Below are 21,890 nucleotides of genomic sequence, written 5' to 3'. Positions count from 1 at the left end.
GAGACTAATGCTATTTTGGTACAAAATTGTGTTTTCGTATTTGTTGCTTGTTTACTGTAGTCTTCATCGGTGATTGTCTTGCCTTGCCTCTTTGTTATTTGCTCATCTGATTCCTCTTGGTAATTTAAGGACTTTGACCCATTACGGGCACTAAGAAAGTTGCAAAGACACCTCCTAACTGTATATTAGCATATTTTATTCATTATGTAGTAGTCTTATTGTATTTTCATATCGGGTCTTCTTTAGTTCCATATTTCTCCAATCAGGTCATGAAATTCTTTTGCTAAACTCACCACTTTCATCATGAAGATTTAGTTACAATAAATCAAGGTCTGCCTGAAGTTTTATACAGTTGACTTGACAAATTTATCAAAGAAATATCATAATGGCAATAAACATCCTTCTTGAATGACATTGTTGCAGGGGAATACCATCTTTTTTAAAAATATTCGAGAACGATATATACTTCATCTAGGTTACTTTTGACTGTTTTCTGGTGATTCATGTACATACTTCAATGATGTATAAATGATTAGATTGCAGTATAATGAAATATTTAGAGCTGAAATGTAATATAAACGAGACCCTCAAATACTCCATTTGACTTGAATACTTCTTGAATGAAACATTTAGAGCTAAAAATTTTTTGTCGTTGTTTATTGTTGCATAAACATCTTAAACTAATTTTTCTTTGTAACGAATGTAGATGGATGGTGTAGATGAAGAACAAATAAAGAGGATGTGTTCTAATACGACTATATCTTCCGTGGTTACAATAATAGTTTGTTTATTGAGAATTTGTGCTAGGCGCAAATCCATCTGTTATGCTCCAAGAGAGGACAAGATGAGGAAAATTTATTGTAGAAATGCCCATTTCAAGCGCATCTTTGAAGGATATAGTGATAGTTGTAGGTCTTATATTAGAATGAGGCCTAAAGCTTTTTTCAAACTTGCGGATGTTATGCGAAATCATGGTTTTTTAAAGGACACAAAACACCTTCAAGTTGAAGAACAACTTGCTATGTTTCTTTGCATAGTGGGTCATAAAACCAAAAACAGAGTAATAAGGACCGAATTCATAAGATCGGGTGAAACGGTTAGTAGGTACTTTAATAAGATCCTACAAGCTATGAACGGTCTTCGTGATCGATACATGAAGCAAGCACCTAATGAGATTCTACCGGAGATTGTCAACAATCCAAACTATTTTCCTTACTTCAAGGTAAGAGAGAAATAAATTTTTGCGTACGTTAGTGATTTTCATAATTTAATGATATGAGATACTAATAATTTCAATCATTGTCGAGTTTTGATAGGATTGCATTGGTATGATAGATGGAACACATATTGATGCAATGTTACCCTCTAATCTAGTTGCACGGTTTAGAGGGCGTAAAGGTGTAACGCAAAATGTTTTAGCTGCATGCACTCCAAATAAACTTTTCACATATGTCCTAGCTGGGTGGGAAGGTGCGGCGAATGACTATAGGATTCTGCAAGACGCGTTGTCTAGACCACAACCTTACGGATTGAGAGTATATGATGGTATTCTTCCACCCCATTTAATAAATAGTAAATTAAATAATATGATCAAACTGATCACAAATTTTCCTTTTATAATGTAGGCAAATATTATCTTTGTGATGCTGGATACACTACCATGCCTGGCTTCATCTCTCCATACCGTGGCGTTCGTTATCACTTAAAGGAACAAATTGGTAGGACACCCAGAAATAGTAGGGAGTTATTCAATTTAAGACACTCTTCTTTACGGTCTAAAATTGAATCAACTTTTGGCACATTGAAGAATCGGTTCAAAATTCTTTCCGCGAAGCCTAATTACCCATTCCCCACACAAGTGGACATCGTCTTAGCATGTACTATATTACATAATTTTATTGCAATTGAAGATCCACAAGATGACATCTTGAATGAGAATGTACTAATTGATGAGGAGAATGATGACGTGACAAACGAAGATGATTCAAGCGTAGTTGACTTCACTCAATCTAGGACACAAAGAGAGGAGCGTGATGCAAGAAATGAATGGAAGGACCTTAGGGATCAAATTGCATGGGCAATGTGGGTTGATTATTGTGCAAAATATAAAGATGGCGACACCACAGAAATTGGCTTGTAGTTTTATTGTTTTCGCATATTTCATAATTGTGCTTGTATGAACAATGTAATTTCTCATATTTAATTATGTTTTTTTATTTCATAATTGCACTTGTACGGATAATGTTTTTTATTGTTTTCACATATTTCATAATTGTTCACATATTGCAGCTATGTACTTCTAAATTTATGGCTTGTTTTTATTATGACACATAGGTATGTCTAACAAAAAGGGAGGAAAAGAAAATTTGCCCAATTCACCACATGCACCACCAATTGATTCAGGCGGTATTAATGTCAATTTTGTTTCATATCCAAATCAACCGTTCAATCCGCCTCAAACAATGCCGTCTTCTTTCAATAACCTTTCACTATTTGAAGGGAACTACAGTGGAATCAGCCAACAACGTGTTTCATTCACTAACATGTTGAACAGTCCCCAAGGCTTATATAATCTAAACATTCTTGTGAGTAGCTAGTCTCAGATTTTGATATTCTAGAATTATTTCCAAAAGATTCCAATGGAACAGAGCAAGAAATCAAAGGCGAATTTAGATTACTAGAGATTATAGGATCTAAAGCTTTATCAGTCATTTTCGAAGAGAGATTTGGGGATGTATTCACCAAATCAAGTTCATCAGCCCAATAAATTCGTGAAGAACTACTAGCGCCATGGCTATGATTCAAGAAATTACCTCCCAGCTTCAGATCAGAATTCACTGAGAATTTCTTTGAATTGAGGATTTCCTCCATCGCATCTTCTTTTTCTGTCCTCTAGGACCTGTAGATCCCATGATCTCAAGCTCCAAATCTTCATCTTCATCAGCCGAGATCATATCAGAATGATCATCACAAGGAATCGATGCTTTTGATCCTAAGTTGATGGATTTCTTAGAGGGATTCCTCTTCTTCTTTGCCATCTAGATCCGGAAAATTCAAGTGAAAGCTAGGCGGGGGCGCAAGTTAGACAAGCGAAAATCGCTTTCTAACTGCACATATATGTTGGAGGAACTGAGATATATCACTTATGATTCAAGAAATGAGTTGTTTCCTACTTGTCTAGGCATAGAGATGTCATGTTTCTTACTTGTTTAGGTGTAGAGATGTCACGATATATCGGAGTAAGCTAGCTAGTTATGTTTATAACGATGATTGGTTTCATGATACTTAATTGGATTTGGAATATGATATGAGTTTATATATATCTCCCATGTATCACATGTATATTCAAGAATATGTCATCGCGAATGTATGTATCCTTCAACGCTTCTCAATTTCCCCTTATGAGAGTGTTTATCTGCAACAGTTGAGCGGGGAGCATAGCCACAGGTGGTTAAATTGTCTCAAGACCAAATTATCATTGTGTGGGAGTTGTGGATGTGCATATATAGAACTGGTCTATCTTAGCATCCTTGAAAAGTAATGCATATTTGCATCCGTTCCGGTTTGCAATATTTCAGGCTTAACTCAAAAAGAACCCAGGATATATGCTATATATTCTGTTTGATGATTTTAAAAACATAAACTTGTTGACATTTCTAACTCGGTTATTGAGGTGTGAGCTCTCCCTGTACATATTTCATGTTCCGATGTATTGTGGTCCAAGCATTTTTGTAGGTGCACCGATAAGGATGGAGCATCCTTCGGAGCTTATTTTGGGGTTGTCATATGCCTATTTTCAGAATTTTGGCTGTAAATACGAACTATGATGTCATATATAGTGTGGTTACAGACTTACATTATAGGTGTGCAGTCTGCTGCACTCATACAAATATATATTCTTAATTACTTATAGGAGATAGGATCATGTGATGGTTTTTCCTTGGAAGGGTTTTATCACTGTCATTTTTCTTCTTTTGGTTTAGCTAACATATAGTAGTTATATTCTGCATATGTTTTGCTAATTTTATAGGTTTTTGATGTTTATATTCTACTTATTAGAATTTTTTGAATTAATTTCAGGGGATGAAGGATGCGAGATTAATGTTTTGATGGGCTCACTAGAGTCAAAAACCAAGGACTTCGGCATATTTTTCTCTCTCTTTGGTTAAGATTCTCTATATATGAAATTGATTGTAATAGATTTTGTTGGTTAAGATTTTTTATATGAAATTGATTGTAATAGACTTTGTGACTAGAAATGGATTATACTTTATATTAGGAATATCATGACATTTACTTTTGATTTGTTTTGGTTCTTTCATTGACCTTTCTTTCTGCAAATATTATGTGTGAGAAATGTTGTTCTTTAATTAGCAGAATTGTGGTTGTGCTTCAGCTTGTTAATATTTACAAACTCGATGTTGATGGCCACTCAAGTTTTTGTGTTAGGAAATTGCCAATTTTTTTTAAATCCAAAAAGTATGAATTAAAATTATGTTGTGATAATTTTCTTTCTCTTTTCCTCAAAAAGACAACCAAACAAGAGAAAATGACTTTCTTATGAATTTTCTTCTAACTTTCCTTACAATATTCTTTCTAACCAAACAATAAAAAGAATATCATTTTCTTTTCTTTTTCTTTTCCTTTCTTTTTACTTTCTCTTTCCTTTTCTTTTCTCTCCCTTTCTCTCAAACCAAACATAGCCTAAGGCTATGTTTGGTTTGAGAGAAAGGGAGAGAAAAGAAAAAGAAAGAGAAAGTAAAAAGAAAGGAAAAGAAAACGAAAAGAAAATGATAATCCTTTTATTGTTTGGTTAGAAAGAATATTGTAAGGAAAGTTAGAAGAAAATTCATAAGAAAGTCATTTTCTCTTGTTTGGTTACCTTTCTAAGTAAAAGAGGAAGAAAATTATCACAATATAAATTAATTCATACTTTTTGGAATTAGATTTAGATTTTAAATAATTTATAAAAAATAATTAACAAGCAAAAGCACAACCACAATTGCACTAATTAAAGAACAATTCTCACACATGATATTAACATGTAGAAGCACAACCACAATTCCACTAATTAAAAAACAACATTTCTCACACATAATATTTGTAGAAAAAAGATCAATGAAAGAACCAAAACAAATCTAAAATAAATGTCATGATATTCCTAATATAAAGTATAATCCATTTCTAGTCACAAAGTCTATTATAATGAATTTAATATAGAAAATCTTAACCAACAAAGTCTATTACAATCAATTTCATATAGAAGATCTTAACAATCAATTTCATATAGATCTTAACCAACAAAGTCCACTACAATCAATTTCATATAGAAAATCTTAACCAGAGAGAGAGAGAGAGAGAGAGAGAGAGAGATATGCTGAAGTCCTTGGTTTTTGACTTTAGTGAGCCCATCAAAACATCAATCTCGCTCCCTTCATCCCTTAAAATTAATTCAAAAAAATTCAAATAAGTAGAATATAAACATAAAAACCCTATAAAATGAAATCTTAACATTCTTTTAGAAGCAAAAGGAAACTACCACTCGTCATATGATGGTTTTTTTCTTAAGACTAATCATTTCTGATGGAAGTGACTAATTATCGTAATGTTAAGTTTGTCCCAGAACCATGTGGCTTTGTGTTCTAATCTTGTGAAATTTACTGAATACTTACAAATAGAGAAATAACTTGAAGGCATGCTTATTGTAAATCTGTATATAAATCAGAACTAGAAAAAATTTCATACACACACAAAAAGAAAAGATGCATATATTGGTGATATAAGTAACTTTGTACATGGAACAGACTTCAATGATAAGAAATATAATATCATACTCGATAAACATTGAATTACAAACAATAAGGTGATGTACTTATTACTATCAAACAATGCAAGTTCAAACTCAAAGACAATCCTCCCATCATGAAAAGGAAAAACACCAGCGGGGCCTTCAACTTTTGAAAGCTCCTGGTGGAGGTCATTTACATGAGCTAGGATAAGTAACATTGAATGCATGTGGTCTAAACTAATAGGATAAGTAACATTGAAGTTACAGGAGCTAGCCAAAATATATCATTTTTGATATTAAGACATGCATAGATATTCCTTGTACTACAATGTGACATATGTATTGTGGGCTTTGGATGTGCATCATGCACTCAAATGTGTCGTGTGCATATACAATTTGTATGCTAAATAGGATATGTAAGTGACAGTGTACATTGACTTGTTCTCAACAGGCTAAAGAATTGATGAGAGGTACAAAAGTGTTCAACATACCCATGTTCAGGAAAAACAGTATTCTGCAACTTTGATGTGGATGAAGATACCTGCGTCAGACATATGAAATAAATATTCAAAAATTAAGTTAACTACACAATAACCCAAATTCAAATAAAACTACCAATGTGAAAATATCTGATGGGCATCGTTGACCAAGAGTATGCTCAGAAAGGTGTCAACATCGTAGAAAATCAAAAGACAAGAAATATCCATCGAGATAAATTATGAAGCCATCGTACCTGGTCTCGGATGATATATTGAATCGAATATTGTAAACAAAGGAAAATTGTAGATTAAAATCTGAAAATGCACATCTTTATGTCAAAATCTGAATTTTTTCCCTAATATAGAACTATTAAAATTGCTAGAGTCTAGAGGTAACTTTCTTTTAAATCTAAATAATCTGCACTGAAGTATATTTGGTCATAGTAGAATTTTTTGGAGATGCAGTTTGAGACTATGTAGTTCTTTAAAACCAATGAAATATAGTATTTGAAGAAAATTTTGGGACCAATCATAACTTTCAAAGGTTAGGAGATTAATGTGATTCGTTTCAAAATTTGAATACAAAAGCATTTCTCCTGCAATATTAATTGCAAGCGGAAATTAGCAGAATTATGTGAACAAGACAAGTTCAGGTCCAACCAAGCTTCAATTATCCCAAGTTTCCCATGGAGAACTCGAATTAAGAAACTAGAGCTCCCAACCAGCATGCTTGATGACATAAGATCAAAAGGTAGAAACTTGAGCATTCTTCAAAATTAATAATTCAAATAAGAAAAAAAGTTTGAATAATAATAGTGGATACGAAGTTAAAACAATGAACTATATGCAACTGATTGTCATGTATAAGAGATGCATAAGTTTCGCTTCAAAAGAAATAGTACTCATGTTAATTAATTGGCCTTTCTCTTACCTCTTTCTTTCTCAAAGAATTTGTGGAATCAAACTGGCGAATTATCTACTTCAGAAGTCCTCCCTTTAGTTCTAAAAGAAGTTTTCTTCCAGCTTCTAATTTCGAGATGTTTACAAGTATGGAAACAACATGTTCAAATGTATCCTCTACACAGGTACAAAACAATAAAAATAAGTAGCTAAGTATATGCCTGGCCAAAGCCATACAAACACTACATCTAGGTTCTAAAATTTGAAGAAAGGTGGTAAAAATTGCTCTATAGGATATAGAGTAAGGTGTTTCTGCAACAAATAGAAACAGAAACAGATCATCATCACAAAGAAAAAAGGTGACAGAAACTCAGTTAGTCCAGAGCAAAACAAAGATAACCCCAGCTATCAATAAAGATCATAGAAAGGTGACAGAAACTCAGTTAGTCCAGAGCAAAACAAAGATAACCCCAGCTATCAATAAAGATCATAGACTAAAGTTGTTAATAACTCCAAAAGATATATACTCCCAACGTAAAATTACTGAAAGACATGTGATAGGGTAAAAACCTAACCAGTTGTTTTATTAGAAGATGACCTGCAAAATGATCTTATAAGCTTAGAGACATACAAGCCTTCCACTTTCTCTCCAACCTGACAAGAATAGTTCAGCATTTAGTACGCCATATATTGACTTAAAATGCATGTAGAATAATGTATATGACAGAACCCTCCCAGCTCATAGGAATTTTCATTACGCAAAGATGGCTGCGCACTACACTAAAGAGACAGGATAACAATTGACTATAATAGCTAGAATTTAGAAGCAGTTTGATTGAAACTGAGTGGATGCTCTCGACACTCATGTGAAATTGACTCAAATAAAGTGTGCTAGATGAGTGACAGGATTCTGAAATTCACTAATTGTGATAATAATGCAGTTTGACCACTTAATCGCTGTTTTAGAGTGTTAATTTTCCAAGCTAGTATCAATTAGAAACTAACTTGATTCATTAAGTCTTGATTCAAATCTGATATAAACGTTATCAGTAACCATCTTATTCAATATTTTAATGTTTAGGTAACCATCTTATTTAATGTTTAGGATAGGAAAGGCTAAGGTTGCGGTCCTAAATACAGAGGTAACCATCTTATTTAATGTTTAGGATAGGAAAGGCTAAGGTTGCGGTCCTAAATACAGAGGCCTTTGGGAAAAAGGAATAAAGTGAGTAAAAGTAAATACAGAGGCCTTTGGGAAAAAGGAATAAAGTGAGTAAAAGTATAATCTAAAAATTGTGGCAGAATTGGTGTGGCCTAATTTAAGAAACTATTTCAATATGGGCAGCTAAACAAAAAACTTCTAGTTTAACTATGAATAAGCACAGGGGAACGGAGAGAGAATATTATCACTGTTACTTTTTCAAGTGTTCATCCAGATATACCACACTAAAGTATCGGATGTTAATAGTATAGTGTAAAATGTTATACCATCAAAGGCCAATACGTTTACCCTCCCTTCCAAAGTTGAAACTGCTAATTATTTACTACATCCTAGTGTTGCCGATAAGAACAGAAAAGCAAAAACTTTTCTTCACCCTTCTTCTCTTCCCATATCGATCATTCAACACGTTTGTTTATGTTTTACAAAATCTGACCTTTGTCTACATTTCCAATAACTTGATCAAGTATATTCTACAAACAAACATAAATTCAATAAATTCATGAAACTTCAAGATCAAATGTACCTAAAGAAGAGACCTAGCTCCAGAATCCAATTGAGTCAAATTGGCCAACAACATCACCATCAACCTCACAACTTTACGATCCCCAACCTTATACATCACATCCATAGCAGTACTCACGGTTCCGATGGACACAAGCTCCTCCGCAATCCCATGATCCTGGGAGAGATTGATCAGAGCTTCGGCCGCGGGAGCGGAGAGCTCCGCTGGATCTCGGAGGAGGCGGGAGAGAGGGGGTAGGAGGCGGTCGGAGCGGGAGGAGAGAGGGCGGAGGCCTTCATCGGAGCCGGTGAGATCGTGGACGATGTCGACGGCGGCGGGGATGAAGGAGATCCGAGAGAGGTCGAGGGAGAGAGATCCGAGAGAACGACGAGAGAGAGCTCAAGGAGATTTGAGATCGAGAGATCGAGAGAGAGAGAGAGGATGGAGTCGCGATAGAGTCGGGAATTTTGAAGGAGGCATCGAACGGGATTTTCTCTTCCTCTCTCTCATTTTCACTCTCTCTCATTTTCACTCCGATCAAGTGAGGAAAGGGGAAAAGAACCAGGTATATGGGTGTTTTTCTACAGTGATTTTAAGATTCATTTTCTTTCTCGTTTTCTTCCAAACCAAACAAAGAGTGATTTTAAGATTCATTTTCTTTCTCGTTTTCTTCCAAACCAAACAAAGAAAAATTACTTTCTTTTGCACTTTCTTTTCCTTTCTTCTATTTCCCAGAAAAATTACTTTCTTTTGCACTTTCTTTTCCTTTCTTCTATTTCCCTTCAAACCAAACAGAGCCTAAGGGAATGACAGTGTTCCTTGGTTCAATGAAAATGTGGTTTTTAACTTTTCTTTTGCAAAATGTGGTGTAGCAAGATTCACAGAATAAAGTTACGGATGCACCTGTTTGCTTTCATACATATAGCTGTTGACTAGACCTTCTTGAGACATAGTTCTTTTCTATTTTGAATACAATTGGATCTTATTGTTCTTGAATCGCAGTACCTTCAATAAAGAAACTACATATGAGCATCGTGGTCTCTGAGTCTCTATTCTTTGACCATCTGTCCATGAATTACCAGACAATCTACCTTACATTGTACTTATTCTGCCTGCTTTAATTGGTTACCGTAATCTAACAAGACTTGATTGAGATTATCTGAAACGGTTTATATGTAAAAAAACGAAAGTATGCTAGAGACAACATTTAAAATTGAGTTGTTATGCAATAAGGGTACATGAATAACAAGCAAACAAGATCATGATGTACAAATAGGTGGCATGTGCCACACATGGGTAGGCATGCAGATTGACTCTGCATTGTTTGGAGTTGAAGTATTGCATTGGTATGCATGAGTTAGATTTGCATTCAGCGGTTGTACATACTTGGTTTGATGATTGAAAAATTATTATCGTGAATGATGTAATAATATTGTCCTAGATGTGATAAATTGTAAACTTGGAATTGTTCATGGACCATTATTAACGTAGAATTGTCAATGGACCATTATTAACGTATTACACAATATGATAGCATTTTAAAAATGGCTTCGTTTAGGAAGCATAAAGTGTACTGCAGTACTGGTTTGTTATTGTATATATTCTGCACAAAGTAGTAAACAAAGTGCTCTCGATTCCAATGGTTATACTTTTTTTATTTTTTTACAGGAACAGAGTAAGATATGTTATTTGTAGAAATTCCTGTCATGGCTCCATCTTATAATTGTATGTTTATTTATTAAAATTTCATTTCTGATGCAGCGTGTCCTAAATTAGGGGCTTCGTGTTGGCATTAACCTTGCTCTAGCTATGGCATCGAACAATATTCCAGAGGTACGTTTTCAATCTGAAACGTTCGAACATATGCTAATATACACACTCTCGCATATACATGTACATTGGCATACACAAATATACATACATTTAATACTTATACACACGTAAACATACACATAGACTTAACGCTCAAATATGTATACACTCATACATTGCTATTACTTTATAGGTTGATTCTCAGAGTGCTCATCCTGCTCCGACTCTTAATGATCCACTATATTTTACTCGTCCTGCTCTAATTCCTCAGTCCGCTGCCGATATGCCACATTCTGCTCGTCCTGCTTCAACTACTAACACTTCTACTTCTAGTGCTCAAGGTTTATCACAAAATGAGAATGTTGTCAGGATATTTGCAGACTTGAGGCATTCGGGCTTGTCCCAGAAGGGCATTCTTCAAGGAATTTCTTATGTTCATTGACTGGATGGATTATGCCACTCTTAATCATATTTTGGATGTTTGAGACATTTTTGGATATTAGAGACAAATATATAATATTGGATGTTTTTCATTATGAGATATTGAATAATCATTGTGTATGTATATGTTTGCCTCTAATATTATATATTGAGTAATCATTGTGTATGTATATATAATATTGGATATTCAGCACCGTTTGGGACATTTTTGTGTATATATATGTTTTTTATTTCATTGTGAGATAATGAGTAATCATTGTGTGAGATGTGTATATTAGATGTAAACATGTAGATAAATAAAATAGTCAAAATTTAAAAATATTAAAATATACAGTCCAAACGGTTACAACCGTTTGGATAGAAATTAGCCCAAACGGTTGTAATCGTTTGGACAATATTACTTTGCCCAAACAGTTATAACCGTTTGGGATTTTGTCCAAACGGTTATAACCGTTTGGGTGATCGTTGGGGTAGACTCTTCCCCAACGGTTTTAGCCCAAATGGTTTTTTTTGCCCAAACGGTTCTAACCGTTTGGGAGTGTGTTTTCCCAAACGGTTCCAACCGTTTGGGCTGTCCTGTTTTGTACTAGTGTTTTCTCAACTTTGGTTCGCAATAAGGATGTTAAATGGATGAGTTTAGGTATTAAATGGGTGGGCATATTTTGCCCATTCATCCATTTATGACATATTTAATATTTTCTAAATGGGCGGGTTTTTGCTCACCCATTTAATAAACGGGCTACTCATTTGCCCATTTAACTATAGTAGCTATATATATAATACTTTTGGGGTGTTTTTTGTAAACTTTTAGGGGGCTTGTTGTAAACTATTGGGGCTTTTTCTAAATTTTTTGGGGCTTTTTGCAAACCTTTTGGGGGTTTTTTACAAATTTTTTGGGGGCTCTTTGCAATTTTTTGGGGGTCTTTTGCAGACTTTTGAGTATTTTTGGGGGGGGTTTTACAACCCTTTGAGGGTTTTTTTGCAAAATTTTTAGGAGGATTTTTTTTCTCAAATAAAATCCTTCGAGAATTAGAAACTAGAAATAGAATTCTTATTCAACAAATGACTCTGAAGAATTCTATTGGCAAATATACAGATGATGTAATGCATAATATATTAGGCTCTGTGTATTTGCCAATATATATGTAATGCATAATATATATGTGTGTTTGCCAATAATATATTACATGAGAACATGATACAAATCATATTGACACAAACTTTGCATTACCGCTTTGTATTTGCCAATAATATTAGGTTCTTTGTATTTGCCAATATATTAGGTTATGTATTATGCAAATATATATTATGAAAATATATTGGAAAATACAACAATATATCACATGAGAACATGATACAAATCACATTGACACAAACTTTGCACTACCGCTGCTTGATTTAAGTTCATGAACAGTTTCAACTAACTTTGCTTCCGAATACAAAAGATGTTATCATAGTACTAATAGATTGTGATACATTTGCAAGTCATATGTCTAAAAAATGTTAAAACAAGTAGTATAATCAGTACTAATAGATTGTGATACACTGCTTAGCAGCTTCCACAAAGTCACTTTGCAAGAAAAAAAAGGTAATCAAATAGATTTAGGAGCCATTGGTATATAAAGAAACAAAAATAACTACAAAAATGACTTGCACACAAATAAGAAAAGATGCCAACAACTTAATAAAAAGGGGACTTGGTAGGCCAAGAGGAAGTTTTTAATAAATCTTCAATATAAAGTAGTAAAATAAAAAATTGTCTGGTCTCATTTCAGTCTATCTAGCCATGCACCAGGACTCAACCAAATTTTATCATGTTCTCATGTGATATATTATTTTTATTAAATTGTTCTTTCAAACTACAACCAAATTGTAAACAAGTGAATAACAATTGATTTGCATGAAATATTGTTCATATAAAATATTGTCTACTAACCTTCATTTTCTTCTTTCATGACAGTGGCATACACAATAGAGTTCCAGAAAAGAGGAGTGCTCCGTGCCCATATCCTTCTCTGGCTACATCCAGCTAGGCCTGTCCATCCGGGCCGGCCCGGCCCAAAAATCCGGGCCCGGGCCGGGCAAAACCGGGGCCCGGACCCGGACCAGGGTACCCCGGGCCGGGTCCGGGCAATAGATAAGTAAATCCCAACTAGGTTGGCACCTACTCACCTATATCACTATCATTTGCAATTATTTCCAAAATAATTCTTTACAAATTTTAAGCTAAGATATAAAAACTACAATCTATTCTTTATATCTATCTGCTAGTCCCAATTCTTCAAATTTATCTTCAATTCCAGCCATCCGATCGATGCCTTGCGTTCGCTTCTCGTACCTCCACCAATCTTGTAGGCACATCACCGCTTGTACAGTATATGGATCCAAGCATGTCCTGTGATCGTCGATCAAACGACCTGCTGTGCTGAAGGCGGATTCCGAAGCTACCGTCGAAACCTGCACTGTTAGTAAGTCACGAACCATGGTGGAAAGTATAGGATATGAAACTGATCCATATACTTTCCACCATTGCAAAATATCTAAAGCATTTCCTTGACATCTAACTAAAGAAGCAGAAAAATATTCATCTATTTCAGAAACCTCCGATGATGACGATCCAAGTCCAGATCCACCAGTTAGCTCGGCTACCATTGCATACCTATCAAAACTTACACTTTTACCTCGGGCTCGGGATGAGCTCGAAGAAACCGAAGCTGTAGACTGTTGTGTAGCTACACATCCATGTCTAGCTGCATACTCATCATATAAGGTTTGAAAATAACTTCTAATAGCTAAATGATGAGTAGTAGCAGTAATGGTGGTTCCATCATCTAAGTCTATAACCTGATTACCATACAAAGATTGTAACAAACTTCGAAGGCCAATATCCTTCAAGCATGGATCAATAAGAACCCCCAAACCAAAAATATGAGGAATAGGCCTAAAGTACTTATTAAATTTTCTCTCCATTTCAAAAATCATAGGTCCAAAAGTATTATCCATACGATATTTCCCAAATTTTTTTTGAATATTTAAAATTTGTAAAGCAGCTAAAGTAATTGTTGGATAATAACAGCCAGATAATAACATTGTAGCATCATAAAAAACTTGTAACATTTCATTTAAATTACATATAATTGTCCATTCATCTTCAGTTATTCCATAAGTGCTACCAGAACTAGAACTAGAAGCATAATAGTTTATAAAATCAGTTATAATATCTTTATATTCTATTGCTACACTTAACATTGCATATGTGGAATTCCACCTATGGTCAACATCTTTTGGAATTAGTCTAAGCTTTGCATTTTTTCTTTTACAAAATTGTTTCCATCTTTTAAGTCTTTGTTCAGAAGCACTATGCATGTAAGCAACTGTTCTAACCTTTTCTATCATTGCGTATTTTTACTTGTAGAGACTCTACTATAGTTTTGAGTTTTATCCAGACATTAGAGTTTCATTTTTATATTGTAAAGACAATGTGCCTTAGTACGATTTTTAGTTGATTCATATTAAGACATTTTAATTATTCAGATATCAGATGTATTGTAGTTAATAAATGATTCTTTTTATTTATGAGATATCTCTTTTATATCATGTCTATTACATTTATTCCCTTTATTTTGCCATGATTCTTTTTATTTATGAGATATCTCTTTTATATCATGTCTATTACATTTATTCCCTTTATTTTGCCTGTTTTGTACCTGCACTTCTATTTGGTTCCACTAGAGGATATTGCTGTGATTGGTGAAACGTGTTTATGCACAGTGTGGGTGCATATTAGGTTTAACATCTCTGGTTTTACCTTGGACTGCAGCCTTGTGTGAACCCAGGGGCGTCACACCCACACTGTCCAACAACAAGTTTCACCAATCATAGTAATATCCTCTAGTAAAAGTGAACTAAGGCATGATAAAGAAGATGATATCTCATAAATGAAGGTCATGTCTTAACTGTAATAAACTGAAATACATTTGGAGTCTGAAATAACATACGATTTCTCAACATGAATCAAAACAAAAAGTTAAACTAAGGCACATTGCCTTTACAAAATGGAGATAAACTCTAAGTTTGAATAAAATCTAAAACTATAGTGGAGCCTCTAATACATCTCGTGCGACAGCGACTATGCCAGAACTTTGTCATCCTGTGGCTCTCCGACACTCTGGGCTACCTGAAAGGGTATTTTTAAAAGTAAAAGGAAACAACAACAAGAGCGTCAGCGCTACAGCAAGATTACCTCCATCCGCCCCCAAGGGAAGTGCTGCTAGATGGAGTGGATGCTCTATCCATTAAGCATAGTCTACCTATATTATTTTTCCCGTATCTAGTGGAATTAATATTTAGATACCTACAAAACGAGACATAGTATGTCGAGCAAAATAATCCAAACAAGGAAACCCTCATGTATATAACATATGTCCTGAATCGTAAACATCTAAACATTAATACCGAACTAAAGATAAATAATCTAAATAAAATAATTAATTAGAAATTCATAATACGAGACTGGTACGTCGAGCAAAATAATCCAAACAAGGAAACCCTCATATATATACCATAGGTCTCAAGTTGTAAATCTCTAATCATTGATCCCAACTAAGAAGTAAAGTAAGTAGTAAAGAATTAAGACATCAACACATCGTATTTATAATATCTTTCACTATCACTGGGGAGATAGAATAAAATACCAACACATAACTTTGTATGCTTTCAAAAGCAATGTATCTCGGTCATATAGTTCAGTGATAGGTCGTATTCATAACCGACATCTGCCACACTTAGGTTATCAAGTAATTGTCTTAACGCAACGAACTACCCTGTAGGTATCTTAAACTGTATACACGGCTCATTAGTCTTATCACAATCTCAGTGCATAACATGAGTGTGGGACGGACTACCAAATAGGTATCCTAGAAATACGGCTCACGAGCCTTATCGCACCCTATTGCGGGACGGACGGCTAGATCAAGCCTCCTGAAATCCGATTCAATGACCTGTACATGTGGAATATCGACGTACTACCCCCGTAGTACTGAACTGAGCTTATCAACGATATCCAGAAGGTGTGTGTATAGCATGTTCTAAACTCTTTCTCAAAGTAATCGGGTCAAAACCCTTCATAATCCCTCTCAGAATACCCAAGTGTGTGCTACTGCACTATTCAAGAATATATGTGTAAAGAAGTATGGCTCGAAGTCCCCGATCACATCTCAAGTAGACATAAAACAAAACCCAGGAAAAAACATCCTTTGTAGTCGACTATTAGGCTTAGTAGTCGACTATTAGGCTTAGTAGTCGACTACTCCTAGTCCATCCAGACTCTGTGAAACCGAACTCGGTGTTAGTAGTCGACTACTATGGTCAATAGTCAACTACTCTGTCATAATTCAGTTTCTCTGTTTCGCTGGTTTGACAGAGTAGTCGACTATTATGCTTAGTAGTCGACTAGATTGTAAAAACATGCATACTGATGTGCACAAATAGGAAGTTAACTTAACATACACTTATCACATCATATTTACATGATTTAAACTTGTTAAACATACAGTAATAACTATTCTGAGCATGAAAACAAAGTATTAATTTATCTAGTTAGGGTTTTACATCATAATTAATCATTTTCTTCAATTGATCATAATAATAAATAACATAATAATAATAACATGATTTAAATCTACACATGAACAGAGATTAAACTTGTTTAAAATCCTGATTACAAAACCTAGATGTCACAAGTCTAGGGTTAAACTTCTTTAAACAATATGTACATTCAATTTAATTGCATATCTAGGGTTTAGGCATGATCTAAACATGATTAACAGATTAAAAGTGAAACTAAAAGCATCCTAATGATCATGATCACGACCTATAAATAACAACAAGCATAAAAGTATAGATCTAGCATGGGTTTATGAAATAATATCAAAATCTAATCTTTTTATATCTCAGATTTAAGATTAGGCACATAAACAATAATATTTAATATTTAGCTAGTTATTTAACTATGGAGATGAGTTTGGACGAATGTAATATTGCCTCAGGGTGCTGTTGGACTCCTCAACCACATGCACGCAAGATCTCTCTTCTCCAGAACGCCAAAACTCGCCTTCTTCTCGACAAACATCTCAATAACACTCCCAAAGCTCTCAGTTTAGGGTTAGGGTTCGAGGAAGAAGTTGTCTAGTGATAATCTCATGTGAAAGAGGGTAAAAAGAGCTTTAAAACGAATATATATACTTAGGGTAACAAGTGGGTTCGAAAACAATACAAATCCAACCCGAAAACTAAAACCTGGCACGTCCAGGAATTCCCGATAGTCGGCTACTAAGCTTAGTAGTCGACTACACTGTAAACATTGAAACTTTTAAAATCTGTACACAGTACTGTGGCTATAACTTTCTCCTCCAACCTCAGAATAAGGTGATTTAAGATTTGTTGAAAAGCTGTTGAAAAGACCTACAACTTTGTTTTTCATATTCTAAGTGAATCGGTATGCAAAACTTATAAACTCTTAACTGATCATTTTTCCCAGATTCTTCTCATGCATGTTTTGTGCATTTGCACTCATATGTTCATATACATGTATCGAATTGATCTCAAATCAATTCCTAACATACTAAAATATCAATGAACATTATTTATCATAATATAACATGTTTATTATTATATATCATAATATTCAAAATTACAGGGTTTTAAATTGTTCCCTCCTTAAAAGAATTTAGTCCCCGAAATTTCACAATCGTATCTTAGAGGTTAATAAAGCCAGAAAAGCACATTGAGGAAATAATCTAGATAGGAAAACCCTCACATACACATCTCGCAACATTAATCTCCAGATATGAAACATAGCAATATCGACATTTAACAATCTAAAATACCAATATTCCCACTTAACCCCTAACTAAACGGAACTAGTACGTCAGGTGAAAAATCCAAATAAGGAAACCCCCATATATATACCATGTGTTCTGAATGATTAGGAGTTAAGTATCAATACCTCCATTCTAGCGTTAAATGTAAATATAAATATATATATATAATCATAAATACCAACCAAAATCAATCAATCCACCTTCTCAACAGGTGCGGGTAGTCGTGATGTATAACATCTTTGCGCTCGCGAGAATCATCCTCGATATCTATACTTAACTATCTAAAATGTAAATACCCTCACTTAACTCCTAACTAAACGAAACAAGTACGTTGGGTGAAAAATATACCATATGTTCCGAGTACTTAGGAGTTAAGTGTTAATACCATCATTTTAGTGTTAAGTATAAACATTACCATAAGGATAACCATAAATCATAAGCAAGTCATACTAAATTTAATTTACTTACTCAAACAGGTATGGGTAGTCATGACGCATATCCTCCTCGCGTTCCCAAGAAACTTCCTCAGCTCCTTTCCGATTCCATTGAACTTTAACTAAATATATCACTTTGTTTCTAAGTCTCTTGTCCTCCGTGGAAAGAATACACACCGGAGTTTCAATAATAGTCATATCATCAAGAATCTTGACCTCTGGTGTGTTTAACACTCGTTGTCGTTCCTCGTCATGTAGATGCTTCTTAAGTATCGAAACATGGAAGACATCGTGTATACTCGACATCAATGCTGGAAGATCTAGCCAATATGAAACGGCTCCAAAGCGTTCCACTCTCATGAATGAACCAATATACCTCAGGGAAAGCTTCCTCCGTCTACCAAATCGCTGAACTCCCTTCATTGGTGATATTTTTAACAATACATAATCCTCAACCTGGAACTCCAATGGTCGTTATTTATGATCTACATAACTATTCTGACGACTCTGTGCTGTGGAATGCGCTCCTGAATTATTGTTATGTTTTCTATAGTCTGTCTCTCTAACTCCAGTCCAAGCAATAAGTTGTCCTCTGGTTCTGCCTAGTAACTAGGCGATCTACAAGGCCTCCCATACAACGCCTCATACGGTGCTATACCAATTGTCACTTGGTAATTGTTGTTATAAGCGAATTCAATCAATGAGATGTGGTCCTCCCAACTGCCCTGGAAATCTATAACACAAGCCCACAACATATTCTCCAACCCTTGGTTTACTCTCTCCATTTGTCCATCTATCTGCGGGTGAAAACCATAAGAATACAACAACTGGCTACCGGAAGAATTCTGCAAGCTCCTCCAAAAGTACAAAGTAAAAACTGAGCCTTGGTCTGATACAATCGTCTCTGGAACTCCACGTAATCTTACTTTCTCCTAGATGAATATCCTCACATAAGTCTCCGTCATGTAAGTCGTCTTTACTGATATGAAATATGCTGACTTCATCAATCAATCCACTATTACCCAAATTAAATCATTCCCCTTCTTCGATCTAGGTAATCCAACGATAAAGTCCATAGAATATCTGCCCACTTCCACTCTAAAATGGGTGAAGGATGTAGGGTTCCTACTGGTCTCTGACGTTCTTCCTTCACTTGCTGGTAGGTAAAGCACTTAGCCACATACTCTGCGATCTCTTTACGCATGCCGCTCCACCAAAAAGTGTCTTTTCAGGTCCTTGTATATTTTTATTGTGCCTAGATGCACTGTGTACCTAGAACGATGCGCTTCATCAAGCAACTCCTTCTTTAGCTCTGCACTAGTTGGCATAACTAATCGGTCCTTCATTCGAAGGCCGTCATCTACTCCAACCGTCCAATTAGATTTTGATTCTTTGAAAATCTCCCCCTTTCAGGTTTGAATCCAAGAGTCCTCTAGCTGAGCTCTGACCGCTCTATCACTCTAAGATGGCTACAATGACATATCCCCCAAAAGTATACTATTTCCACTAATCTCTGGCCTAAAGTTGAATTGTCTAAGGTTGTAAAGATCCCAATACAACAAGCACCTCAAAGCTGCAATCCTGTGATGATGCTTTTTGTTCAACGCTTCTGCTACAACATCTGTCTTCCTCGGATGATACTAAATCACAAATTCATAACCCTTAATAAACTCAACCCATCGTCACTGTCTTTGATTTAGTTCCTTCTAAGAAAAAGATATTTCAAGCTCTGTTGATCTAAAAAAAATCTCGAATTACATTCCATACGAGTAATGTCTCCATGACTTCAGTGCGAAGACCACTGCTGTTAGCTTCAAATCGTGTGTGGGATAGTCCTGCTCATGCGTCCTTAACTATCGCGAAATATATTCTACTACTCTCCGAGTCTGTATCAAAATACCCCTAGACCCGACAATGGTGCATTTGTGTAGACGACAAAGGTCTTATCACTGCTAAGAATAACCAATACTAGCGTTATAGTTAACTTATTCTTTAAAGTCTCAAAGCCTCCTGGCACTACGTACCCCAAACAAACTATACACCCTTCTTCGTAAGGCGTGTAAACAGCATCGCAATCTTCGAGAAGTCCTGAATGAACTTCCTATAATAGCCTGCTAATCCTAGGAAACTACGAATTTTAGTAACCGTCTTCGGCGGTTCCCAATCTAGTATGGCCTCCACCTTAGCTGGGTCTACTGTAATACCCTCCCGGCTAATAACATGGCCCAAAAATCTAACTTCAGAAAGCCAAAACTCGCACTTGCTGAACTTGGCGTACAATTGATGCTCCGGCAATGTCTGCATTACCATACGAAGATGTTGCTCGTGCTCTGCCTCCAATCTCGAATATATAAGGATGTCGTCAATAAAAATGATCATGAACTGGTCCAAGTATAGACAAAAAACCCGGTTCATCAAATCCATGAATACTCTGGGTGCATTGGTCAGACCAAATGGCAAGAAACTCGAAAGACCCATATCGAGTAAGAAAGGCGGTCTTAGAAATATCCATCTCCCAAAACCGCAACTGATGATAGCTAGAAAGAAGATTAATTTTAGAGAAATGATGTGCTCCATACAGTTGGTCGAACAAGTCATCAATCCTCGGTAGTAGGTACCTATTCCGGATAGTGACCTTGTTCAACTCGTGAAAATCTAGACATAAGTGCATACTACCATCCTTCTTTTTCAAGAAAAGAACCGATGCTCCCCACGAAGAATGACTCCAGTGGTTAAATCCCTGAGACAAAAGCTCATCTAACTGAGTCTGTAGCTCCCTCATCTCAACAGGTGTCATACGATAGGGTGCTCAGGATATTAGTGTCGTACCTGACTACAACTCGATGCAAAAGCTCGACTCTCTCATTGGAGGTAAACCCGATATGTCCTATAAGACATCCTGGTACTCTGAGACCACTTAGGTCTCGCTCACATCGGCACCACAATCCTGCAGCATCATCTCCTCGATGTACGCCAGAAATGACTCCACAAATCGGTTGCCCTGTGAGGTCGCTACTATCAACTCAAACCCATTAGATGCTCGCAAGCTGATTGTTTTAGCAAAACAGTCCATACTAACATAAAACATAGTAGGATGATAGCCAATCCATAATGAGAATGACGTCGAATACCGACATCCGCAAAACGATCAGATCAATGATAAACTCGGACTCATCTAGACTGATGACACATCTCCTATAGATATTCTCTAATAGGAATACCTCCCCTAAAGGAGTAGAGACGGATAACGATACATCTAAGGGTTGTGCAACTAGCTGAAACATATCCATAAAGGCATGAGATATAAAAGAATTGGAAGTTTCGGAATCGAAAAGGATCCGAGCTAGAAAAGAGTTCAATAAGAAGATACCTTCCACAATGGCTTCGCTTGCACCATAATCATGTGGTATGACCGTATTGATGCAGCATAA

The 21,890-nt window shown here is 35.5% G+C and overlaps 1 protein-coding gene and 1 pseudogene across 1 annotated transcript; one reads left to right on the top strand and one right to left on the bottom strand.

Moving 5' to 3' along the window:
• On the top strand, positions 891–2,553 carry LOC109845200. Its single transcript, XM_020414422.1, has 3 exons — positions 891–1,222; positions 1,317–1,545; positions 1,626–2,553. Exons 1-3 carry the CDS (start codon positions 926–928, stop codon positions 2,138–2,140), a joined length of 1,041 nt encoding a protein of 346 aa, XP_020270011.1. The 5' UTR covers positions 891–925; the 3' UTR covers positions 2,141–2,553.
• On the bottom strand, positions 5,242–9,290 carry LOC109846443 (annotated as a pseudogene).

Source organism: Asparagus officinalis, chromosome 6 (assembly GCF_001876935.1).
Source record: "Asparagus officinalis chromosome 6, Aspof.V1, whole genome shotgun sequence".
Taxonomy (NCBI): domain Eukaryota; kingdom Viridiplantae; phylum Streptophyta; class Magnoliopsida; order Asparagales; family Asparagaceae; genus Asparagus; species Asparagus officinalis.
Note: the sequence above shows the minus strand (reverse complement) of the source record. Positions and strands in the feature narration are given on the sequence as shown.

Excerpts from the sequence above, each read along its gene's own strand:
- LOC109845200 (XM_020414422.1), top strand. The coding sequence starts at position 926 with ATGAGGCCTAAAGCTTTTTTCAAACTTGCGGATGTTATGCGAAATCAT. Across the intron at positions 1,223-1,316 it reads ACTATTTTCCTTACTTCAAG|GATTGCATTGGTATGATAGA; the intron begins GTAAGAGAGAAA and ends GAGTTTTGATAG. Across the intron at positions 1,546-1,625 it reads CGGATTGAGAGTATATGATG|GCAAATATTATCTTTGTGAT; the intron begins GTATTCTTCCAC and ends TTTATAATGTAG.